The sequence below is a fragment of the Bombina bombina genome, chromosome 2 (genome assembly GCF_027579735.1).
Source record: "Bombina bombina isolate aBomBom1 chromosome 2, aBomBom1.pri, whole genome shotgun sequence".
Classification (NCBI taxonomy): domain Eukaryota; kingdom Metazoa; phylum Chordata; class Amphibia; order Anura; family Bombinatoridae; genus Bombina; species Bombina bombina.
The window spans coordinates 966,656,604-966,682,824 of record NC_069500.1 but is presented as its reverse complement, the minus strand read 5'-3'; the positions used below and the strand labels follow the sequence as shown (position 1 = coordinate 966,682,824).

The window sequence follows — 26,221 nt, the reverse complement described above, 5'->3', positions numbered from 1 at the left end:
TAGAAGAATAAAAACTACATTTAAACACCAAAAAAACTCTTAACCATCTCCGTGGAGATGTTGCCTGTGCAACGGCAAAGAGAATGACTGGGGTGGGCGGAGCCTAGGAGGGATCATGTGACCAGCTTTGCTGGGACTCTTTGCCATTTCCTGTTGGGGAAGAGAATATCCCACAAGTAAGGATGACGCCGTGGACCGGACACACCAATGTTGGAGAAATAGCAAACGAATTATCCAAAATAATAAAAATTATTCCTATTCTAATAACCCATTTAAAAAAAACACCACAAAATAAAAGAACCCTAAGTTAAACAGCTCTTTTACCTGTAAAAAATACAAAGACCCCCCCAACAGTAAAACCCACCACCCAACCAACCCCCCAAAATTAAAAACCTAACTCTAAAAATAAGATGTAGATTTAATTTTTTTAGTAGGGTTAGGTTTTTTTAATTTGTAATCTAGTTTATTTAATTTGTAATTTAGTTTATTTAATTTGTAGCTAGTTTAATTTTTGTCTAATAGTTATGTTAGTTTAATTTATAGTTTAAATTTAGTTTTTATTTATTTTAAGATAGAAATCTTGTAATTTTAATGTGAACTTAGGGGGTTGTTAGGTTTAGGGGTTAATAGTTTAATTTAGTTTTTGGCGATGTGGGGGGCTGGCGGGTTAAGGGATTAATAGGTTTATTTAGTGGTAGTGATGTGGGAGGCCAGAGGTTTAGGGGTTAATAACTTTAGTGGCGGCAATGTCAGGGAGCGGCGGAATAGGGGTTGATATATTTATTATAGTGTGGGCAATGTTGGGGTGCGGGGGAATAGGGTTTAATAACTTTAGTATAGTGGCGACGATGTTGGGGAGCGGCAGAATAGTGGTTAATAAATTTGATTAGTGGCAGCAATGTCGGGAGCGGCAGATTAGGAGTTAATAAGTTTAATATAGTATTTGCGATGTGGGAGGGCCTCAGTTTAGTGGTTAATAGGTAGTTTATGGGTGTTAGTGTACTTTGTAACACTTTAGTTATGAGTTTGTGTCTTGTTGCGTAAAACTCATAACTACTGGTCTCAGATGGCGGTACAGATCGTGTCGTTATAGGGTGTAACGCAAGCTTTTTAGCCTCACCGCAAAACTCGTAATGACAGCACTATGGAAATCCCATGAAAAAACGTATTTTTTTCTAGTGTGGGACTGATGTTGCATTACATTCTAAAAGGATGCGGTACAGCTATACCGACAAGACTCGTAATTGCTGCGTTACTGTTTTAACGCTGAAATGGCAATTTTTTCAGCGTTAAAACATGAACGCAAAACTTGTAATCTACCTGATAGTGTGCACACAAAAATAATGCAGAATTTGATAATAGAAGTCCATTATAAAAATAAAATTAAAAAAAATATATTTTTCAATTTCATACTCTATCTGGATCATGAAAGTTAAATTTTTACTTTCATGTAGGAAAATACTGTAGTAAGCAGCAATCTGGGAAGCAAATTCTTTGTAACGAATATTCTGACAAATTCATTTTTTTTTTATATTCATTTTCTGTACAATATTCATTTAGTTTAAAATGAAATGGATACTGAACACTCTTTAAAGGGATAGTCTACACAAAAATTGTTATTGTTTAAAAAGATAGATAACGCCTTTACTACCTATTCCCTAGCTTTGCACAACCAACATTGTTATATTAATATACTTTATAACATTTAAACCTCTAAATTTCTGCCGATATCTAAGCCACTATAGTCAGCCTCTTAATCACATGCTTTTTTATTTGCTTTTCACAACAGGAGACTGCTAATCCATGTGGGCCATATAAATAGCATTGTGCTCACACCAGAGGAGTTATTTAAGATTTAACATAAAACAGTACTAAATGCAAGTCAATAGACAAATAAAATGTCATATGATCAGGGGGCTGTCAGAAGATGCTTAGATAAGAGGTAATCACAGAAGTAAAAAGTATATTACTATAACTGTGTTGGTTATGCAAAACTGGGAAATGGGTAATAAAGGGATTATCTATCTTTAAAAAAAAATAAAAAAAAATTCTATTGTAGACTGTCCCTTTAACATTTGCATTAATTTTCATTAAAACTAAATGTAACTTTGGTGAAGGTGGCATAGTGTCACCTGTAGGACTAACATTAAATGCAGGGAGGGAGAAGAGAGGGATACAGAGGGGATTACTAGCACTTAAACACCTATCAATGTGATATGCTGTGTAACAACAGCTATTATATAGTATGGGGTATTATTAGGTATTAAAACATAAGAACTTTATTTCTAAAATTAAAATAAATTCAAAGATTGGTGATGAACTTCACCAATAATTACACCAATATTAAAATAAGACCAATAAGGCCACTATTATTTACAAAAGCACCTTACAGGTTACATAAGCCAAAGGGTGAGAGCCCCCCTGTATTCCTGGCCGATAACCGGATACTTCGGCTTCAGGTGACAGAGGCAAACACCGAGGCTTATTTTTGTGTAAACAAGTAAGGTGTAAAGAACAGAATTAAGGTATAGGGTTCTAAGAACCTCACAAATGCGTTTCGGCCAATATGCTGGCCTTTTTCAATGTGTTTAAATTCAGTCTGACAAGCCGAATGTCCGTAGCGGCGTGTTTTTAAACCCTTCCCATTATGAGTAACAGCCTATCATATTCGTAGCATATACACACCCCTTTCTCCAGCCTATTAGGTAAAATGTTTATCTTGAGCCTCATTGGTGGTGCGTGTGGTATTTAGATTGGATCGAAGTTCTTTGACTTTACTAGACATACGCCCACTATCAACACGCCTCCTATCAGGGATCCTTAGATTCTGAAAAGTCATGGGAATGAGAAATGTATCGCAATGTGTCATTTAAAACTACATAAGCTTAGATCGCATAGTCTCCTACAAGTCACCTTCCGATATTTACTTAAGGCTATTAGTTATCAATATACTCAGGACCATTCCACCGATCACGATGTTTGAGGACGCTATTGTGTTACGCCCACTAAGCTGTACATACCACTGTTATAATACCTACATTGTTCGGACGTAATTAATTAAACATTAGGACATATGTGTTGCCAGTGATTTACAGTACCATCGCACGGACCTCGGGAGCCCACAATGACATAAATAGTCATCGCCAAAATTTATGTCATTGTGGGCTCCCGAGGTCCGTGCGAGCGTACTGTAATAGATCACTGGCAACACATATGTCCTAATGTTTAATTAATTATGTCCGAACAATGTAGGTATTATAACAGTGGTATGAACAGCTTAGTGGGTGTAACACAATAGCGTCCTCAAACATTGTGATCGGTGGAATGGTCCTGAGTATATTGATAACTAATAGCCTTAAGTAAATATCGGAAGGTAACTTGTAGAAGACTATGCGATCTAAGCTTATGTAGTTTTAAATGACACATTGCGATTCATTTCTCATTCCCATGATGTTTCAGAATCTAAGGATCCCTGATAGGAGGCGTGTTGATAGTGGGCGTATGTCTAGTAACGTCAAAGAACTTCGATCCAATCTAAATACCACACGCACCACCAATGAGGCTCAAGATAAACATTTTACCTAATAGGCTGGAGAAAGGGGTGTGTATATGCTATGAATATGATAGGCTGTTACTCATAATGGGAAGGGTTTAAAAACACGCCGCTACGGACATTCGGCTTGTCAGACTGAATTTAAACACATTGAAAAAGGCCAGCATATCGTCCGAAACGCGTTTGTGAGGTTCTTAGAACCCTATACCTTAATTCTGTTCTTTACACCTTACTTGTTTACACAAAAATAAGCCTCGGTGTTTGCCTCTGTCACCTGAAGCCGAAGTATCCGGTTATCGGCCAGGAATACAGGGGGGCTCTCACCCTTTGGCTTATGTAACCTGTAAGGTGCTTTTGTAAATAATAGTGGCCTTAATGGTCTTATTTTAATATTGGTGTAATTATTGGTGAAGTTCATCACCAATCTTTGAATTTATTTTAATTTTAGAAATAAAGTTCTTATGTTTTAATACCTAATAATACCCCATACTATATAATAGCTGTTGTTACACAGCATATCACATTGATAAGAGTTTAAGTGCTAGTAATCCCCTCTGTATCCCTCTCTTCTCCCTCCCTGCATTTAATGTTATAATTAAAGGGGCAGCAACAAGGTTTTCAGATACCTTTAAGACTCCTAAATTACAATAGACACTGTGCAGATTCTTTGCTCTACATTTGTGAATACCTGTAGGACTAATTCATTAGTGAATATTTGTTATTTTAATTTGCTTTTAAAGGTTAATGCTTACTTATAGTGCTCTGGGGAGCCACACTAATCCAACATTTCTTCACAGAGTCCAGGGCTGTGTTAATAAGAGTATTTGTGCTGACGGATCCTGGAGCCTGTGCTAAAGGAGAAGGTCTTTTAGCACAGTCTCTGGAATCCAACACTTCTTCATAGAGTCCAGGGCTACACTAATAGGAGAATTAGTGGAGCAGATCCCAGTGCCCTTAAAGGGACATGAAACCCAATTTTTTTATTTCCTGATTTAGAAAGAGTATGCAATTTAAAAAAAACTTTCTAATTTACTTCTATTATCTAATTAGCAACATTCACTTTATATCCTTTGCTGAAAAGCATATCTAGATAGGCTCAGTGGCTGCTGATTGGTGGCTGCACATAGATGTCTTGTGTGATTGGCTCACCCATATGCATTGCTATTTCTTCAACAATATATCTAAAGAAGGAAGAAAATTAGATAATAGAAGTAAATTGGAATGTTGTTTAAAATTATATTCTCTACCTGAATCATGAAAGAAAAAATTGGGGTTTAGTGTCCCTTTAAGCGCAGGATCCAGACACACTAATTCTATTAGCGCAGCCCTGGACTCGTGACAAAATATCAAATTAGCACAGCTCCCCAGTGGGCAATAGGTAAGTATTAGTCCTACAGGTGAATGCCAGGATCCAGCCACACTAATTTTCCTATTAGTACAGCCCTGGACTCTGTGAAGAAGTGTTGGATTAGCGCAGCTCCCTAGAGAACTGTAGATAAGCATTAACCTTTTAAAGCTAATTTAAATAATATGTGTTGTATTACTTTTTATTTGTAATCTCCCTTGGTTCTTGCACCCATTCCGGACTGGGGTTAACTGCCTGTGACTCAGTAACATCCAGCCCTGGGTGCTAAATAGCACTCCAAAAAAGCTGTGATGTCACCAGAGCCACAGGCAGTTAACCCCAGTCCGGAATGGGTGCAAGAACCAAGGGAGATTACAAATAAAAAGTAATACAACACATAGAAACACCCAGCACTCACCAGCTAGCTCACAGCTAAGATAAAATCACAACTGGAAAGGTTAGTCACCGCATCTGGCCAAATGGGAAAGCTCAGGCACCACGTCAAGGTCCTTTCCTTAGCCTGAGTCCCTAACACAGGCACACCATCATGCGAGCTCACAAAGCTCCCTTGGTTCTTGCACCCATTCCGGACTGGGGTTAACTGCCTGTGGCTCTGGTGACATCACAGCTTTTTTGGAGTGCTATTTAGCACCCAGGGCTGGATGTTACTGAGTCACAGGATGTGTACCTGATCCGGTCTTGGAGTGCAGTTCCCTTCCATGTTTTGTATTTTCTATGGGTGATTACAGCCACCTGTGCACCCCTTCTTTGTTCTCAGTTTGTTTAGCTTTGTGAGCTCGCATGATGGTGTGCCTGTGTTAGGGACTCAGGCTAAGGAAAGGACCTTGACGTGGTGCCTGAGCTTTCCCATTTGGCCAGATGCGGTGACTAACCTTTCCAGTTGTGATTTTATCTTAGCTGTGAGCTAGCTGGTGAGTGCTGGGTGTTTCTATGTGTTATATATATATATATATATATATATATATATATATATATATATATATATATATATATATATATATATATAATCAATGTCCATAGGGCACTGCACACACTTTCAAAAGGTTAAACTGCCCGGGGTGCATTCAACAGTACGCATATAAACAACAAATAAGAGCGCACTCGCCAGGTCTTAATGAAATATTATTTAATCAAAGTGACGTTTCGGGGTTGTTAGCCCCGTCCTCAGACCATTACATAAGTTAAAATACAAGATAAACTTTTATACATTACCCTCCACCATCACCCCGTACTACTGGAAGTGCCTCCGGCGTCCTGCAGGACTCAATGCGCAGGTCCGCCGGTTGCCCCAGCAACCAAAGTAAACAACTGTAAAACGGAACAAGAGAAGTTAAACAATGCATTGACAAAAATATCTGCCATAAATGTTGTGGGCACTATCTGAACTTTATGCTAACTTTTATTCTATTAGAGGGTTCACTATAAATACCTCCTGTTATGGCAGATATTTTTGTCAATGCATTGTTTAACTTCTCTTGTTCCGTTTTACAGTTGTTTACTTTGGTTGCTGGGGCAACCGGCGGACCTGCGCATTGAGTCCTGCAGGACGCCGGAGGCACTTCCGGTAGTACATGGTGATGGTGGAGGGTAATGTATAAAAGTTTGTCTTGTATTTTAACTTATGTAATGGTCTGAGGACGGGGCTAACAACCCCGAAACGTCACTTTGATTAAATAATATTTCATTAAGACCCGGAGAGTACGCTCCTATTTGTTTATATATATATATATATATATATGTTTATATATATATATATATATATATATATATATATATATATATATATATATATACATATATATATATATACTAATGAATTTTGTTAGTATATATTCATTATTCTTTAACAGCTAGATTACGAGTTTTGAGCGCTATAGGGAAATTAACGACCACCACAAATGCAGCGTTAATTCACCTCCCTATAGCCCTGCTATTACAAGTTTGTAAAAAGCAGGCTTGCGCGGGCGATATGGTGGCGTTGAGCTCCATACCGCACCGAAATACAAGCGCTGCTTTGACGTGCTAGTGCACGATTTCCCCATAGACATCAATGGGGGAGCCGGCAAAAAAGAAGCCTAACACCTGTGATCGCGGAAACAAAAGCTCCGTAATGCAGCCCCATTGATGTCTATGGGGAAAGAAAAATGTATGTTTAAACCTAACACCCTAACATAAAAACCACGTCTAAACACCCCTAATCTGCCGCCCCTAACATCGCCGCCACCTAAATAAAGTTATTAACCCCTAATCTGCTGCCCCTAACATCGCTGCCACCTACATTACGGTTATTAACCCCTAATCTGCCACCCTTAACATTGCCGCCACCTAAATAAAGTTATTAACCCCTAATCTGCAGCCCCTAACATCGACGCCACCCACATTACAGTTATTAACCCCTAATCTGCCGCCTCTAACATCGCCACCACCTACCTACACTTTATTTACAACTGGTTGCAAGAAGAGACTTGCTCCCAAAAGAATACACACTATAGCACTCTGGACTTGTGTATATCATTACCATGTGTACTGAACAAGGGTGCAGGATATTGACAAATACTAGTGATTAATTTAAAATTTAACTTTTAATAGTATACATTAAAATAGGATTCAAACTTAAAAACACTCTTAAGCTGCAAATGGTAGTGGATACATATAGGTTAGTTAGTGTTAGTTCAGTTCCACCTTAATTTTATTATGTGTTAGGAGTAGTAACTAATCTGAGTATTTGGAGTAAACAGGTAACAGTGTGGTGCCTTGCCTAGAGTGAAAGTAAACCCACTGTGGTCTGATTAATCTCTATCCCTCTCGTTGCTGGGTATATTTTAATATCTCCTATATATCTCTGGGTTTTTTTCTAACTGGTAAATTGACTTGGCAAACACGTTAATCCGTATTCCTGCTGCTTTCACGCTCTCACAAGGTTATGGGCGTGTTATTAGTAACATAGTACCTCCTATAATCCTATCTCCTAAAACTCACAATGCCTATTATTGGTATTCAATGCTGTAGGTAGAGATTTCTTAGATTTTCGATTTGGTAATACTCTATTTGTTTTGTTTCTGCAGAGAAGCAATACTTATGTAGTGTGCTGATTGTAGCAAATCCATTTTAAGTATTTTTTACGTCGTTCCCAGTATTAAGTAGGAAGAGCGTAACGACTAATAAGTCTGTTTGGATATGCTATCCAATTTACTTGCTATTGTGTTAGCTTAACTACTGCAGAAAAATGCTGCATATTAAGTGTGCGAGATAAAGTTGATCCTAGGATGTCAGTATTATTCTCTATTGTTAATATTCAATATGAAAATCTTAATGAATGATTCCTCAGTTGGAATTCACATTCACATATACTAGTCAACGTAATAGTATGTAAAGCCCATCAAATAGTACATCAATTAGGATTCGCTATCACATATGCTTAACACTATAAGCTTCCCTTCCTTTTTCACTTTCCGTGTCGCTTGTGTTATGTTAAGCTTATCAGTGCTAATGGTATTTACCTCTATTCAAACCTACACATTCAGCTTGCTATATACTACCATTCATGTATTTATTAATTATAGTTTGACCCGCTTGTATAAAATTACGGTCGGTACACACGTTGTGTTTTACTATAGTTGCAAACACACCAGGTTGGTAGCTAAATTCATTAAGCTTTTCAAACTTTTCGATAAGACATTGTTAGTATCGTTTTGAGAGAGCGGCTAAACAGTTTGCAACTGGAATTATAAGTTACTTGAAAATATTCAGAGTCTCGGTTGCAGCTGTCAGCAGTGCTTGCTCTCTACTTAATATTGGGAGTTAAAGGGCTATATCATTCTAAGGTGGGAACTGATCGCCTGTAGCACCAATAATACCAGTATCCACTACAGTAATTTTATCTGCAGCTTAAGGCTTGCCTAAAAACACAGGAGCTCCTAGGACTCCTCACCATTTCCCTATCTTTCCTGACATGTTTCACCGTGACCCGGCTTTTTCAAAGCACCTATACCCACAATAAACTAGTGACCAAAACTAGCTTGACATTTATGGGTGACTTATAGGCCTTTGTCCATAACAATAAATAAGTAGTGCCATTGGTTTTGTTCTATATACCTACCTACACTTATTAACCCCTAATCTGCTGCCCCCAATGTCGCCGCCACTATACTAAAGTTATTAACCTCTAAACCTCTGACCTCCCACATCACTAACACTACATAAATATATTAACCCCTAAACCTAACCCTAATGTAACCCTAAGCATAAGTCTAACCCTAACACCCCCTAACTTAAATATACTTAAAATAAAGCTAAATAAACCTTACAATTATTACCTAAATAATACCTATTTAAAAATAAATACTGTACAAACTTACCTGTAAAAACAACCTAAGCTAGCTACAAAATAACTAATAGTTATATTGTAGCTAGCTTAGGTTTTATTTTTATTTCACAGGTAAGTTTGTATTTATTTTAACTAGGTAGACTAGTTAGTAAATAGTTATTAACTATATACTAATTACCTAGTTAAAATAAATACAAATTTACCTGTAAAATACAACCTAACCTGCCTTACAATAAAACCTAACATTACAATCAAATCAAATAAATTAAATTAATCAAATACAATTATCTAAATGACAAAAACAAACACTAAATGACACAAAATAAAAAACGAAATTATCACAAAAAAAAGAATTACTCCTAATCTAATAGCCCTATCAAAATAAAAAAGCCCCCCCCCCAAAATAATAAAACCCCCTAGCCTACACTAAACTGCCAATGGCCCTTAAAAGGGCCTTTTTGGGGCATTGCCCCAAAGATAACAGGTCTTTTACCTGCCAATAAAAATTACAAACACCCCCCAACAGTAAAACCCACCACCCACCCAATGAAACCCCCCAAATAAAACTCTATCTAAATAAACCTAAGCTAACCATTGCCCTGAAAAGGACATTTGAATGGGCATTGCCCTTAAAAGGGCATTTAGCTCTTTTACGGTGCCCAAGCCCTAAGCTAAAAATAAAACCCACCCAATAAACCCTTAAAAAAACCTAACACTAACCCCCGACGATCCACTTACAGTTTTTGAAGACTGGACATCCATCCTCATCCAGCCGGCAAAGTCCTCATCGAAGCCGGAAGAAGTCTTCATCCAAGCGGGCAGAAGTCTTCATCGAAGTGGGCAGAAGCCTTCATCCAGACGGCATCTTCTATCTTCATCCATCCGGCGCGGAGCGAGTTCATCTTCAAGACATCCGGCACGGAGCATCCTCTTCTTCCGATCGTCACTGGAAAATGAAGTTCACTTTAAGTGACGTCATCCAAGATGGCATCCCTTACATTCCGATTGGCTGATAGAATTCTATCAGCCAATAGGAATTAAAGGGGAAAAAATCCTATTGGCTGATCCAACAGCCAATAGGATTGAGCTTTAATCCTATTGGCTGATCCAATCAGCCAATAGAATGCAAGCTCAATCCTATTGGCTGATTGGATCAGCCAATAGGATTAAAGCTCAATCCTATTGGCTGTTGGATCAGCCAATAGGATTTTTTCCCCTTTAATTCCTATTGGCTGATAGAATTCTATCAGCCAATCGGAATGTAAGGGACGCCATCTTGGATAACGTCACTTAAAGTGAACTTCATTTTCCATCGACCATCGGAAGAAGAGGACGCTCTGCACCAGATGTCTTGAAGATGGACCCGCTCCGTGCCGGATGGATGAAGATAGAAGATGCAGTCTGGATGAAGACTTCTGGCTGCTTCGATGAAGACTTCTGCCCACTTGGATGAAGACTTCTGCCGGCTTCGATGAGGACTTCTGCCCGCTTGGATGAGGACTTCGCCGGCTGGATGAGGATGGATGCCGGTCTTCGAAAACTGCAAGTGGATCGTCAGGGGTTAGTGTTAGGTTTTTTTAAGGGTTTATTGGGTGGGTTTTATTTTTAGCTTAGGGTTTGGGCACCGTAAAAGAGCTAAATGCCCTTTTAAGGGCAATGCCCATCCAAATGCCCTTTTCAGGGCAATGGTTAGCTTAGGTTTATTTAGATAGAATTTTATTTGGGGGGTTTGGTTGGGTGGGTGGTGGGTTTTACTGTTAGGGGGGTGTTTGTAATTTTTATCGCCAGCTAAAAAAGCTGTTATCTTTGGGGCAATGCCCCGCAAAAGGCCCTTTTAAGGGCTATTGGCAGTTTAGTGTAGGCTAGGGGTTTTATTATTTTGGGGGGCTTTTTAATTTTGATACGGCTATTAGATTAGGAGTAATTCGTTGTTTTTTTCTTGATAATTTCGTTTTTTATTTTGTGTAATTTAGTGGGGTTTTTTTGTAATTTAGATAATTGTATTTGATTAATTTAATGTATTTGGTTTGATTGTAATGTTAGGTTTTATTGTAAAGCAGGTTAGGTTTTATTTTAAAGGTAAATTTGTATTTATTTTAACTAGATAGTTAGTAAAACGTTAATAACTATTTACTAACTAGTCTACCTAGTTAAAATAAATACAAACTTACCTGTGAAATAAAAATAAAACCTAAGATAGCTACAATATAACTATTAGTTATATTGTAGCTCGCTTCAGGGTTTTTTACAGGTAAGTTTGTATTTAGCTTTAAATAGGAATTATTTAGGCAATAATTGTAAGGTTTATTTAGCTTTATTTTAATTATATTTAATTTAGGGGGTGTTAGGGTTAGGCTTATGCTTAGGGTTACGTTTAGGGGTTAATATATTTATGTAATGATGTGGGAGGCCAGAGGTTTAGGGGTTAATAGGTTAATTTAGTATATTTCGTTGTGGGGGGCTTGCGGTTTAGGGGTTAATAGGTTTATTATAGCGGCGGTGTGGGCGGACGGCAGATTAGGGGTTAATAATTTTTAAGTAGTGTTTGCGATGCGGGTTTAGGGGTCAATAGGTTTATTGGTTAATACATTTTAATAGTGGCGGCGATGTCCGGAGCGGCAGATTAGGGGTTACTAATTTTATTTTAGTATTTGCGATGCGGGAGGGCCTTGGTTTAGGGGTTAATAGGTAGTTTATGGGTGTTAGTGTACTTTTGAGTACTTTAGTTATGAGTTTTATGCTACAGTTTTGTAACGTAAAACTCATAACTACTGACTTTAGATGGCGGTACGAATCTTGTGGTTATAGTGTACCACTCACTTTTTGGCCTCCAGGCAAACTCATAATACCGGCGCTATGGAAGTCCCATTGAAAAAGGCATTTAAAAGTGCGGTACTGATGTTGCGTGACGGCCAAAAAGGTGTGCGGTACACCTATAGCTACAAGACTTGTAATAGCGGCGTTAGGGAAAAAGCAGCGTTATGAAGCATAACGATGCTTTTTCACTCATAACGCAAAACTCGTAATCTAGCTGTAAATTAGTTAGTGCTCTTGTTTGGATATTCGTTTCATTAAAACGTAACAAAACAAATGCATATCTCTAATATTTATTGTTGCCTCATATATTCATTGTAAAATAGGATCCAGTTGTGCTGGCAAGATTCTATAAGTAACAGTAAATTGTAATACATGTACCTTGATCATAATACTCGTATATAGTGACATCTGCAGGCTGAAGCATACCCACATCAAATTCCTTGTGAACTCTAAACCCAATAACTGTTTCTTTTTTGTTGGACACCTGTAATAAAAAAAATGCAATGATGATAGACTGACTTTTTTCTATGACAAACATCTTTACTGAGAATAAAGAAAATGCTGTACCTCATGTAAATATATGACAACAGAACTAGAGTTTATTGCCAGATTTGCTTCAAACTTCCAAATATAATTTTCTGTTGAGTCGGTCAGCTGAAACAAAAATATTTCACAGAGAATGATATTACATGTTTCAACACATTATGCTTTATGCATGCTAAGTTTAACCACCCCAATGTACCCTTTATTTTAACAGGCGTAAGATGATAAAAACAAAATTTATGCTTACCTGATAAATGTATTTCTTTCTTGACACGGTGAGTCCACGTATCATCATCAATTACTTATGGGAATGTCACTCCTGGCCAGCAGGAGGGGGCAAAGAGCACCACAGCAAAGCTGTTAAGTATCACTTCCCTTCCCACAAACCCCAGTCATTCGAACAAGGAAAAGGAGAGAAAGGAAACAACACAGTGCAGAGGTGCCTGAGGGTTATATAACAAAAAACTGTCTGAAAAACAGGGCAGTGTCAAGAAATAAATAAATTTATCAGGTAAGCATAAATTATTTTTTTTTCTAATAACACAGTTAGTCTACGGATCATCATCAATTACTGTTGGGAATCAATACCCAAGCTAGAGGACACAGATGATTAGGGAGGGACAAGACAGGTAACCTAAACAGTAGGCACCACCGCTTAAAGAACCTTTCTCCCAAAAGAAGCCTCAGCCAAAGCAAAAGTATCAAATTTATCAAATTTTGAAAAAGTATGTAGGGAAGACCAAGTTGCAGCCTTGCAAATCTGTTCCACCAAAGCTTCATTTTTGAAGGCCCAGGAAGAAGAAACAGCCCTCGTGGAATGAGCCGTGATTCTCTCAGGAGGTTGCTGTCCAGCCGTCTCATATGCAAAACGAATAATACCTTTCAGCCAAAGAGAAAGAGAAGAAGCTATAGCTTTCTGACCCTTGTGTTTCCCAGAGAAACACACAAACAAAGCAGAAGACTGGCGAAAGTCCTTAGTCGTCTGCAAGTAGAATTTCAGCGCACGCACAACATCTAGGTTGTGTAGCAAACGCTCCTTAGGAGAAGAAGGATTAGGAGACAGAGAAGGAACAACAATCTCTTGATTAATAATCCATTTCGAAACAACCTTAGGAAGGAACCCAAACTTAGTACGGAGAACCACCTTATCAGAATGAAAGATAAGATAAGGAGAATCACATTGCAGGGCCGAGAGTTCCGAGACTCTCCGAGCAGAAGAGATACCAACAAGAAACAAAACCTTCCAGGATAACTTCTTAATATCTAACGAATGCATAGGCTCAAATGGAGCCTGCTGTAAAACTTCAAAAACAAGGTAAAGACTCCATGGAGGAGTAACAGGTGTACACACCTGCCTGATTCTGACCAAGGCCTGACAAAAAGATTACACGTCTGGCGCATCCGCCAGATGCTTGTGCAACAAAATAGACAAAGCAGAAATCTGACATTTCAGAGTACTAGCTGACAAAGCCTTCTCTAGACCCTCCTGGAGAAAAGACCAAATCCTAGGAATCCTGACTCTACTCCAAGAATATAAATAAAGCAAAAAGAAAGTTCTCCTTATAAATAATCTTCAAGGTTTATTCTTCCATAACAGGAGCAGAAAAAACACCACAACCTTTTCGGGGCCAATGCCTCTTAATCATGTGATACAAAACAAAATTACAACACACCTGGTTATATAGGCCTACACCTGGGGTTTTAACCCTTTCATTCTAAATGACACTTAACAGGCAGATATAGCGCCCTCATGTGACCCATTGTGTGAAGTAAAAGAAATTAAAATTAAAAACAGCTAAGACGCCTTCTAGACGAAATGTAAAAAAAACATCTCATTCTAAACAATTTACATCAACAGCATTTACATATATCTCTTTTTGTATATAAACCTTGCACAATATGGATGTTGTTCAACAAAGGCATAATGATTATTACAACACAAATTATCTGAATAGCAATTAATATGATATGACATGTTGTTAAAAAAGATCATTCAATACACAAATCACATAATTATAATACTTGGCCTAAAGATACCATCAGGATCAGTGTAGTTCAAACGTCATAGCGCAAAGAGATACTGGAATGAAATGTGGCAAGCAATATCTACAAAGTCTAAAAAATAAAAAGAAAAGAGAAAGAAGGAAAAAACCCATACATGATTATCAAAATTAATATGCAAACAGCATCAAACTGCATAAAACAGTGTCCATGATCAATAGAAGGATAACCAACCTAAATTGGTTAATCTGGTGTCCTGCAGCAATAAAATGATGGGCAACTGGAGCAGTAAGGACTTTACATCTTATGTTACTCTTGTGTTCTGTAATCCGGTCACCAATGCGCCTAGTGGACTCACCTACATAGACCCTCACACAAGAGCATTTGATGAGGTAAACTAAAAACTTTGTATTGCAAGTCAAATAGTCCCTATATTTAAACTTATAGCCAGTGTGGGGATGGAGAAAGTATGGACTCTTGATAATGGAACTACAATTGCTACATCCTAAGCAAGGAAAACAACCTAAACTTTTTTTAGTGATGTAGCCCTGAGTGTTAATTTTGCCAGAGCCAATGTCCGCCCTAATAAACTCAACTCGCAAATTTTTGCCAGGCTCCAATGCCAGCCTATAAGTGCAGCAAAAATTTGCGAGATATACTCATTAGAGCGAACATTGGCTCTGGCAAAATGAACACTCAGGGCTTCATCACTAAAAAAAGTTTAGGTTGTTTTCCTTGCTTAGGATGTAGCAATTGTAGTTCCATTATCAAGAGTCCATACTTTCTCCATCCCCACACTGGCTATAAGTTTAAAGCATTCAATCTTCCTCAGAGGTGGTCTCCAATGTGGAACAGATGACATTTCCACTAGGTCCGCATACCAGATCCTGCGAGACCACTCCGGCGCAATGAGAATCACTGACGCCCTCTCCTGCTTGATCCGAGCAATTACCCATGGAAGGAGAGTGAACGGGGGAAACAGGTATGCTAGACTGAAATTCTAAGGGGCCGATAAAGCATCTATCAGGACAGCCTGGGGATCCCTTGACCTCGAACTGTATCTCTGAAGCTTGGCATTCTGCCGAGATGCCATGAGATCCAGCTCTGACCACCCCCATTTGAGGGTCAGGTTGGAAAACACTTCCGGATGGAGTTCCCACTCAACAGGATGAAAAGTCTGTCGGCTCAGAAAATCCGCTTCCCAATTGTCCACTCCTGGAATGTGGATCGCAGTTAGACAACAGTTTTGGGTCTCCGCCAACTGAATAATGCAGGCCATCTCTGTCATAGCCAAGGAACTCTGAGTTCCTGCAAAAAAAGGTTAAACCCTTTTGTGGTAGTTCCTCCCTGGTGGTTGATGTATGTCACCTCCTCCTTGCACCGCAGGCAAAGAGAATGACTGGGGTTTGTGGGAAGGGAATTGATACTTAACTGCTTTGCTGTGGTGCTCTTTGCCTCATTCTGCTGGCCAGGAGTGATATTCCCAACAGTAATTGATGATGATCCGTGGACTCACCGTGTCATTAGAAAGAAATCTTATCTTATTTTCAAATGTTTTAATTGCATGTATAATGAGTATATAAGGATGTTCTAAGAATGCAAATATATGTACATTTAACTAAACAGTCTACACTATTTCTCACTAATAAGCTTAGCTGAAAGACATAGAAATAATCTTTTTTTTTTCTTGGTTGATAGTATCTGTAGATACTACTTGAGAATAAAAAAAAAAGAAATAGTGTGTTCGATGGACCACCTTGTCCTGATGAAAAATAAGGAAAGAAGGTTTACAGCATAAAATATAAAATTCAGAATAGTAGGTTCCAATTGAGGGACCCTCAGGACCAAATTAAGTTTCCAAGGAGGAGTAACTGGACGAATAACTGGTTTAATTCCGATTAAGGCATATGCAAACGTCTGGATATCAGGAATCTTGTCATTTCCCTTGTGGAATAAAATAGATAAGGCAGAAATCTGACCTTTAAGAGAACTGGCTGATAAACCAATTAAAAAAATTGCAACTGTATCCCTTTCTTGTACACAGGATAAAAAGATTTTTCACACCTTATGGAAGATATGCCTGGCAACACATGGTTTTCTAACCTGTATTAAGATATCAATCATCTTATGAGGAAAATCCTCTTTGTGATAGGAGGAAGTGTTCAATTGCCAGGCCATCAAATGCAGAGTCTTGAGGTCTTGGTTAAAAAAGGTAATTTAAAGAGAAAATTCCTGAAGGGAAGACACCAAGGTGAGCATGAAGACTTTTGAATTAGGTTTGCATAAGAATTATTGATGCTTGTTCTTTTGATTTTGGCTATCACTATGGATAGCAACACACATAAAGGAAAAAGATAAATGAGACTGATAGACTTAGGAAGTCTGCCTGTGAATGGAAGGAATCAGAACATGGTGACGTTCTGCCCAGATTAGAATGCATTACACTTTCTTCATTGTTAAGGAATTGTGAGTTCCTCCCTGGTGATTTATGTATGCCACTGCAGTAATGTTGTCTGATTGGAAATGAAGGAAGTACTCCTGCCAGAGGCTAGGCCAACTTTGAACAGCTCTGAAAATGGCATTGCTCCATTGGAGGTTTATTAGTAACCTCAACTCCCCAAAGATAAAAAAAACTCTCTAAACTCTAAGGGACCCCCAGGCAGATCCACAACCCTTCACTCTGACATCTTTGGTAATCACAGTCCAAACAGGAAGAATGAAGCATGTTTCTTGGATTTGAGAATGGTGAGTCTGACATCAAGTTAAAGAGTGTCTGATGTTGGGATCTAATGAGATCTTTTGAGACAGATCCTCGTAGTCTCTGTTCCATTGTTTCAACATTGCAAGCTGGAAAGGTTATAGCTGAAACCTGACAAAGGGTACTGTATGTGAGGCAGTTAACATTAGTTCCACCACTTGCATGCAGTAGAAAGCAGTTTGAGTTGCAGAAGAGAGCAGGAGTCAATGATGGACCACAGAAAGGAAACACAGTTTGAGGAAATAAGGAACTCTTTGATAGATTGATTCTCCAAATGTGAGTGTGAAGCAATGTGAAAACAGCTTAAGTATGAGTCACCACAAGTTGAAGAGAAGGGGCATGTACCAGAATGTCATCTAGATATGGAGCTACAGATATTCCCTTACCTTGCACCACTGATTAAAGGGTTCCCAGTACTTTCGTAAACACTTTGCGTGCCATGGCTAGAATGAATGGAAGTGCCATAAATTGATAATGCCCGTTGAGGAAGGCAAATCTGAGGAATCTTATATTATCTCTGGGAATAGGGAGCTGTGGGTAGGCATCCTTTAAGTCCATCATAGACCTAAATTAACCCTCCTTCACTAAAGGAAGTATAGTATGAATAGTTTCCATCTTGAGGTTGGGAACTTTTAAAAAAATTGTTCAAAAGCTTTAGGTCTAGGATAGGTCAAAAGCCTATTTGATACCCTTGAGAAATGATGTCTAACACCCAAGTATCCTTAACAGATCTTTAGCTAGAATGAGAATAAATCTGCCCCTACCAGATTCTGGTCTGGGCTGGGGACCCCACCATTATGCAGATTTGGAGATGGGAAATGGCTTCTTGATCTGTTTGCTTTAAGACCAGGAAGCATTGGACTTACAAGAGGTTTTGGCAGAAACTGAACGCTCGCTGCTTTTTTGACTGCCAAAAGGAACAACAATTTCCTGAAAGCCTCTGTTTGTCCTCAGATTTTTTTGTTTTGATGCAGGGACGATCATTTACCTCTAAGAACTGTGACAGTAATTGTATCTAGTCCTGGGCCAAAAAATATTTTCCTTGAAAAAGAAGTAATAACAGCCTAGTTAATATTTCATTATAAGTTAATTTCCTGAATTTGTAATGAATTATCCCAATTGTTTCTAATGGCATATATTTAATTGATTGATTCCATGTTCTTTGAACACTCATGCACCACTTATTACACGGTTATTCTCTGTCCTATATTCAGTAAGAAGAGTTAGGTTTGCTAGATATGGAATGAGAGTGATTTGCTGACCTCATAATACTACTATTACTAAGATATGGGCAGCATCCCTGAAAGATGTGCTGACATGCAACAGCCTTCCTAATGTAAGTAATATGTGCATAGGCTTCTTAGATTTCATATTTCACTGTCATATTTAATAGGAGATTTATAGACTACTGAAAACACTTTTGAAGTATCTTATTGTAACCTAGTACAAACATAACTCATTCCAATTCCAAATATAACTGAATGAAGCCCTTGTTTGTAACAAAAAAAATGTGTACAACACAATCATATTTCTCAAATGATTGCAGTGGGGGAAAATATGGTGGTCCAAAGAGCTCTGGAAACAATTGCTGCATTTCCATCATCTTTTAAACAATGTCCTATTTCTAATCTGCTTTTTAACCTTTAATCTACTAGATTTGGTAATTTATTTATTTCCAATTTTTTTAGTTCCATACAGGTAAATTATTGTGTAAAACACTTTTTTCTGTTTTGCCCAAATAGTACAGTTTTCTATTCTTTAGATATCTAAGATATATTTAGAGGTCAGGTAACTTTCAACAATAAGGCTGCCCATACAGAGACCATATACACTCTACTCTAATCCCTGGGGAGATGAGCTTTGTCTGGGGGGAAGAAAGTCAGAGTGAAACAAAATGATATACAGCACAAATCAATATAACATATAATTTGTTACCTTGTTTAAAACTTAAAATAAAAAAACATTTTGCAAAAGTACCTGTTTTAGATCATCTTTGTTTGGGTAGAAACCAGTAAGCATGGTTACTTCAATAAGTGACATGGTTGCAGGCATTGTACCCGTATACCTATGTTGGAAAATGTCCATTAAAAACATTTTAAAGTTCTCAGTTCCTTTTTACTAAAGCAAACAATTGACAATTGTAGAATTTAAAATAATGACCAAACATATCACTTTCACAAATCCCGTAAAGCCAGATAGAGAAATGTATTTTTTTAAACAAAATATGTGATAAAATGTGATAAAAGGACCATTGAATCCTTATTAAAATAATATCATTTTGAGAGCCCCTCACTTTCAGATTTAAAAGGCAGCAGCCTCCGGGGTATTCTTGCTAGTCAATACAAAAAGTCCCCAAATAGCTGTATATCTGTTTAGTTGTAGCCTGTTTTTAGATTGTGGCCACCCACCTACCAAAGTAATTGTCATTGGGTGAAGCTGCAACACCCACCCCATCTAGTTCGAGCAGGTATGCAGAAGTGCTCTGTGCTTTTAGAAATGGGGCAGGTAATACAGCCTGATGACAAAACATTACAAAAATAATTATAAAAGGACAGCTGCCAGAGATCTAGAAAACAAGCTCCTAAGGGGCTAAAAATAAATAGCTGTTTGTTGACCTTGGATACCAACTGCAAAACAGACCTCCTGAAAAAATGTTTGGCTTTCCGGTCGAATTGGGAGTCGAGTTTCTCAAGTGATCACAATACTATATCGTATTGTTTGTTAAAAACCTGCCGCCGCAAACGAGTTTTCAAACAAAAAGCTCCTGAAAAGGACTTTTTGTGTGTTAGTAACTCTTTTTGAAATTTGCAGTCTCCCGAAACTGACACATACAATAGTCCTTTTACACCTCTTAAGGTTACACAACTGCTCTATTCATGTAACCCCTTTGTTCACCTTGCAAGGAAAATACTCTTTTGCATGTGTGACATTAACCTTTTGTCATCAGAAAATATCCTCAACACTTTCAATGCCATATGTATCTTGGCAGGATGGAAATACTTCTATAGCAACTTCAGGACAATAACATCTACAAATTGTGTTTTATTATATTTCATTTTTAATGTTTGATTGTCAGAATCACTTGCACTTTCATGATTGTCACAATTAGTACTGTTTTTACAGGAGATGGCATAGGTGTTGCTTTTATAGTTGCAATCCGTTTCCATCCCAACCACTTCTAAACCATCTAAATGCATCTTTCATTCATAAAGGAGGCAAGAGTCCATGAGCTAGTGACGTATGGGATATACATTCCTACCAGGAGGGGGCAAAGTTTCCCAAATGCCTATAAATACACCTCCCACCTCACTCATACCTCAGTTTTACAAACTTTGCCTCCTTAGGAGGTGGTGAAGCAGGATGTGCTTGATTCTACGAAACAACTACATACATTCTATTTGGCTATCTGGATTATAACTGCATCCAATAGCCCGATGTTTTCCTTTGGCATGCCAGTTGTACGTTTAAGTTGGATTATTATGTGTGTGCACTGTTGCCCCACGGTGGACCATTAGATACGTTCTTAGCGATTACATGATATAAAGTGAATGCAGCAAGTTTACTCAAACATGCATCTTACCTAGCAATACACTGCTAATTTATCTAATCAAAACAATTGGGGACGGGCGATGTAATAGACATAACACTATCTTGTATAACAATGATCATATTTACAAACTGCAAGTATAAAACATCTGTGGTGAAAGAGAATATGTGTTTTAATAGTTCAAGATAACATTTACCGCTCTTTAATAATTATGGGGCTAGAATCATAACCATTTGTTATTCCAAAGCTTTCAAACTAAACCGATCTTCAGCTATCATTAAAGACAAATAATAATCTCCTATTATATATACACCTCACCTTGTGTATTAAAGGAGATTTAATAGCGGAAGTTTTGTGTTTCTAGAGAGTCAGTAATCACATATACGCAGTAACCCCAGGATACTATCAGGATAATATATTGCAATAGCTCAGGTAATATTCGCCAATTGGAGTGACACTTCAATTTCAACAAATTAATAAGAAATTCTTTACTCTCATTGGACATAGAGTCATTTGTCTGTAGAAAATAAGAAACTTACTCAGATGTGCACCCTGAAGTGGTGAAGTTTATATGTAACTGATGTATATATAGTGTTATTTTTTATTTACACTTTACATCATCAAGAATTTAGTGGGACCTAACTGAGCACCAGTTACATATATACAGTGACCCATGTTGTGAGGTTGCTAGGTGAGCAGTGATATACATCTAGTTAGTTGAGACCATAATGGATGAAGAGTCACTCCAATTGGCGAATATTACCTGAGATATTGCAATATATTATCCTGATTGTATCCTGGGGTTACTGCGTCTATGTGTTTACTGACTCTCTAGAAACACAAAACTTCCGCTATTAAATCTCCTTTAATACACAAGGTGAGGTGTATATATAATAGGAGATTATTATTTGTCTTTAATGATAGCTGAAGATCGGTTTAGTTTGATAGCTTTGGAATAACAAATGGTTATGATACTAGCCCCATAACTATTAAAGAGCGGTAAATGTTTTCTTGAACTATTAAAACACATATTCTCTTTCACCACAGAAGTTTTATACTTGCCGTTTGTAAATATGATCATTGTTATACAAGATAGTGTTATGTCTATTACATCGCTCGTCACCAATTGTTTTGATTAGATAAATTAGCAGTGTATTGCTAGGTAAGATGCATGTTTGAGTAAACTTGCCGCATTCACTTTATATCATGTAATCGCTAAGAACGTATCTAATTTTCCACCATGGGGCAACAGTGCACACACATAATAATCCAACTTAAACGTACAACTGACATGCCAAAGGTAAACATCTGGCTATTGGATGCAGTTATAATCCCGATAGCCAATTAGAATGTATGTATAGTGTGCCATTGGCTTTCACATGATCCCATAGGGTATATAGAGTGTGCAAATGCGGCACTCAACTTGTCAGTATTTTACTCCATATTGAGAAGGCCGGACAGTAACGGCCAAAACGCGTTTGTGTAAATTTTAGAGTTCTGTTCCTTCTTACAGAGTCACTTTGGCTTTTGTTAACACAGCTCAGACTACCCCTGGCACCTGAAGCCGACGTTTCCAGTTATTGGCCATGAATACAGGGGGGGGGGGGGTGATTTGGCAGTGTGTCCTGTTATATATACTCTGTAGCTGGATATTGGTTCTTAGAGGGTGATTAGGTTTAACCTTCAACTAATAAATTAGTTTTTAATACATTAACTATCCAACACTACTTAGTTAAGATTACTCAGCATTACCACTTTCTAATAGGAATGAGTGCTATTTAACCCCTTCTTGTCCCCCCCTTTTCCTTATTTTTGTATCTATCATATTTAAAGGGGCAGCACCGTGGTATTTATTATCCCTTATTTCCTATGCTTACTAGATCACAGTGCCAATAATTTACCTATTGCTTATACATTCTGCAAGATGTCTCAAACTGATCATGTTTCTGATGTTACTGTAGGAACTAAGCTGCCTGAAACAATTCTACCAAAGTTAAGTGTGTTTGTTGTAAACAAGCTGATTTTTATTTCTACAGCTCAATTATGTGGCATTTCGTATGACAAATTATTACATGCTGATAATGTTTCTATGAGTACAAATATATATACTGTTATTCCTTCTCAGTCTAATGTACCTAATATTCTTGTTGATATGAAATTTTTTATTGCTGCAGCCATAGAGGAGGCTATGACTGCTATTCCACCTTCAAATAAATGTAAAAGGTCTTTCCAAACTTGTCAAAGATCTAATGAATTTTGTACTGACCGACATCATACTGAAATATCCTCTACTGATGAGGGTTCCTCTGTCTAAGAGGATCCTGCATCAGAGACAGAAATTGACAAATCTTTTTTTATTTAAAATTGAACATATTCATTCTCTATTAAAGGAAGTATTGTTTACTTTGGGTATTGAGGAGGCTAGTCCTCCTTATAGCAAAGCTAATAATCATTTAAATTCTGTATTTAAGACTTCTGAGGTCACTCCTGAAGTTTTTCCTATTCCAGATGCTATCTCCAATATGATTGCTAAAGATTGGTCTAAACCTGGTACCTCTTTTAACCCTTCTGCTAGGTTTAAGAAGTTGTATCCTTTACCTGTGGCTAGTCTAGCATTTTTGGAAAAGGTCCCTAAGTTTGATGGGGCTATTTCCACTCTTGCCAAACGTACTACTATTCCTATGGAAGATCGTACTTCTTTTAAGGATCCTTTAGATAGGAAGCTTGAATCTTACATTAGAAGAGCATATTTACATACTGGCTATATTCTTAGACCAGCTATTTCTATTTTACTGCTGCTTCAAATTTTTGGTTGGACAGTTTAGAGCAGCAGTTATCAGATCCTGAACTATCTAGCATTGTTCTTTTACTTCAACATGCAAATCATTTAATTTGTGATGCTATATTTGATGTCATTAAGATTAATGTCAAATCTATGTTTTTAACTAACCTAGAAGAGCTTTATGGCTTAAATCTTGGAATGCTGACATGGTGCCAAAATCTAGATTATTATCTCTATCTTTTCAGGGTAATAATTTGTTTGGTTCTCAATTGGATTCTATTATCTCCACTATCACTGGGGGTAAGGGATTTTTTTGCCCAAGACAAGAAATCTAAGGGTACATTTAAAGCTCCCAATCGTTATTGTTCCTTTCATCAGAATAGAGAAAAGAAAACCTCTCCTTCCCCTAAGGCCTCTAGCTCTAATTGGAGACCATATCCGAATTGGAATAAACCCAAGCTTTATAAGAAACCAAATCCAGTCCCTAAGACTGCATGAAGGTGTGGCCCTCAAACAAGTTCTTCTTGTGGGGGCAGGCTAAAGTTATTTTTTTCTCAAGTTTCAGAATAAGACCTCCCATGGGAAAATTCTTTCTTACTCATGTTCCAACAAACCTTTTGAAGGCTCAGGCTTTTCTGAAGTGTGTTTCAGACCTAAAGCTTTCAGGGGTGATTGTACCAGTTCCTCACCAGGAACAGGGATTGGGTTTCTATTCAAATCTATTCATTGTCCCAAAGAAGGAAGATTCTTTCAGACCAATCCTGGATCTGAAAACTTTAAATTATTTTGTAAGAGTCCCAACTTTCAAGATGGTGACTATAAGGATTATTCTGCTTTTTGTTCAGCAAGGTCATTTCATGTTCACAATAGACTTACAGGTCGCTTATCTTCACATTCTGATTCATCCAGACCACTATCATTTTCTGAGATTCTCTTTTCTAGACAAGCATTACCAATTTGTCGCTCTTCCATTTGGCCTAGCAACAGCACCAAGAATTTTCTCAAAGGTTCTCGGTGCCCTTCTATCTGTAATCAGAGAGCAGGGAATTGCGGTGTTTCCTTATTTGGACGATATCTTGGTACTAGCTCAATCTTTTCATTTAGCATAATCTCACATGAAACAACTAATGTTGTTTCTTCAAAGACATGGTTGGAGGATCAATTTACCAAAGAGTTTCTTGATTTCTCAGACAAAGGTCACCTTCCTAGTGTCCATAACTCTTTCTCTAACAGACAAGAGACAAATGAAATTGGTCTTAGCTTGTCTCTATCATTCCCTTCAGTGGCTATGGGCATGGAAGTTTTAGGTCTCATGATTGCAGCATCGGACGCAATCCCCTTTGTTCATTTTCATATGAGACCTCTAAAGTTTTGCATGTTTCACCAGTGGTGCAGGGATTATACTCAGATATCCCAGTTGATATACTTAAATCCCAACAATTAACTCTCTCTGACTTGGTGTTTAAACCATCACTTTATTGTTCTAGGGGTCTCCATTTGTTCATCCTTACTGGACTGTGATCACAACAGATGCAAGTCTTACGGATTGGGTAGCTGTCTGGGGGTCTCTGACAGCACAAGGGGTGTACAATCCTCAAGAAGCGAGGTTACCAATCAATATTTTAGAACTCTGTGCTATTTTCAGAGCTCTTCAGGCTTGGCCTCTATTGAAGAGAGAACTTTACATTTGTTTTCAAACAGACAATATCACAACAGTGGCATAATGTCAATCATCAAGGGGGGACTCGCAGTCCTTTAGCAATGAAAGAAGTTTCTCTGATACTTTCTTGTGTGGAATCCAACTCTTGTAAAATCTCTGCAATTTACATCCCAGGTGTAGACAATTGGGAAGTGGATTTTCTCAGCAGTCATTCTCTACATCCGGGGAACTGGTCTCTCCATCCAGATGTGTTGTTTAAACTTGTACAGATGTGAGGTCTTCCATAAATAGATCTGATGGCCTCTTGTCTGAGAACGAAACTTCCTAGATACCTTTCCAGGTCCAGGGATCCTCAGGCGGAAATGATGGATGCTCTAGCAGTTTCCTAGTTTTACCAACCTGCTTACATTTTTCTGCCTCTGGTTCTTCTTCCAAAGGTAATCTCCAAGATCTTAATAGAACAATCTTATGTGTTTCTGATAGCACCAGCATGGCCTCACAGGTTTTGGTATGCAGACCTTGTCCGAATGTCCAGTTGCCAGCCTTGGTCACTTCCTATAAGACCAGACCTTCTGTCTCAAGGCCCAGTTTTCCATCAGGATCTCAAATCTCTAAATTTGAAGACATGGAAACTGAACGCTTAGTTCTTAGTCATAAAGGTTTCTCGGACTCAGAAATCAACACTATGATACAGGCTTGTAAGTCTGTTTCAAGGAAGATTTATCATAGGGTTTGGAAAACCTATATTTCATGGTGTTCCTCTCATGATTATTCTTGGCATTCTTTTAGAATTTCTAAGGCCTAGATTTGGAGTTTGGCGGTAGAAGGGCTGTTAACGCTCCGCGGGTTTTTTTCTGGCCGCACCAT

At 38.0% G+C, this 26,221-nt stretch overlaps 1 protein-coding gene across 1 annotated transcript in view; it reads right to left on the bottom strand.

Moving 5' to 3' along the window:
* LOC128649909 (complement C3-like) overlaps positions 1 to 19,426 on the bottom strand; it is an 80,602-nt gene extending 61,176 nt beyond the window's left edge. Inside the window, exons 1-3 of the mRNA XM_053703459.1 lie at positions 19,343 to 19,426; positions 12,631 to 12,717; positions 12,442 to 12,547 (exon numbers count right to left, since the gene is read on the bottom strand). Of these exons, the coding sequence (XP_053559434.1) occupies positions 12,442 to 12,547; positions 12,631 to 12,717; positions 19,343 to 19,417 (268 nt within the window). The 5' untranslated portion in view covers positions 19,418 to 19,426. The remainder of the gene's footprint in view (positions 1 to 12,441; positions 12,548 to 12,630; positions 12,718 to 19,342) is intronic.
* Positions 19,427 to 26,221: the final 6,795 nt, after the last annotated feature.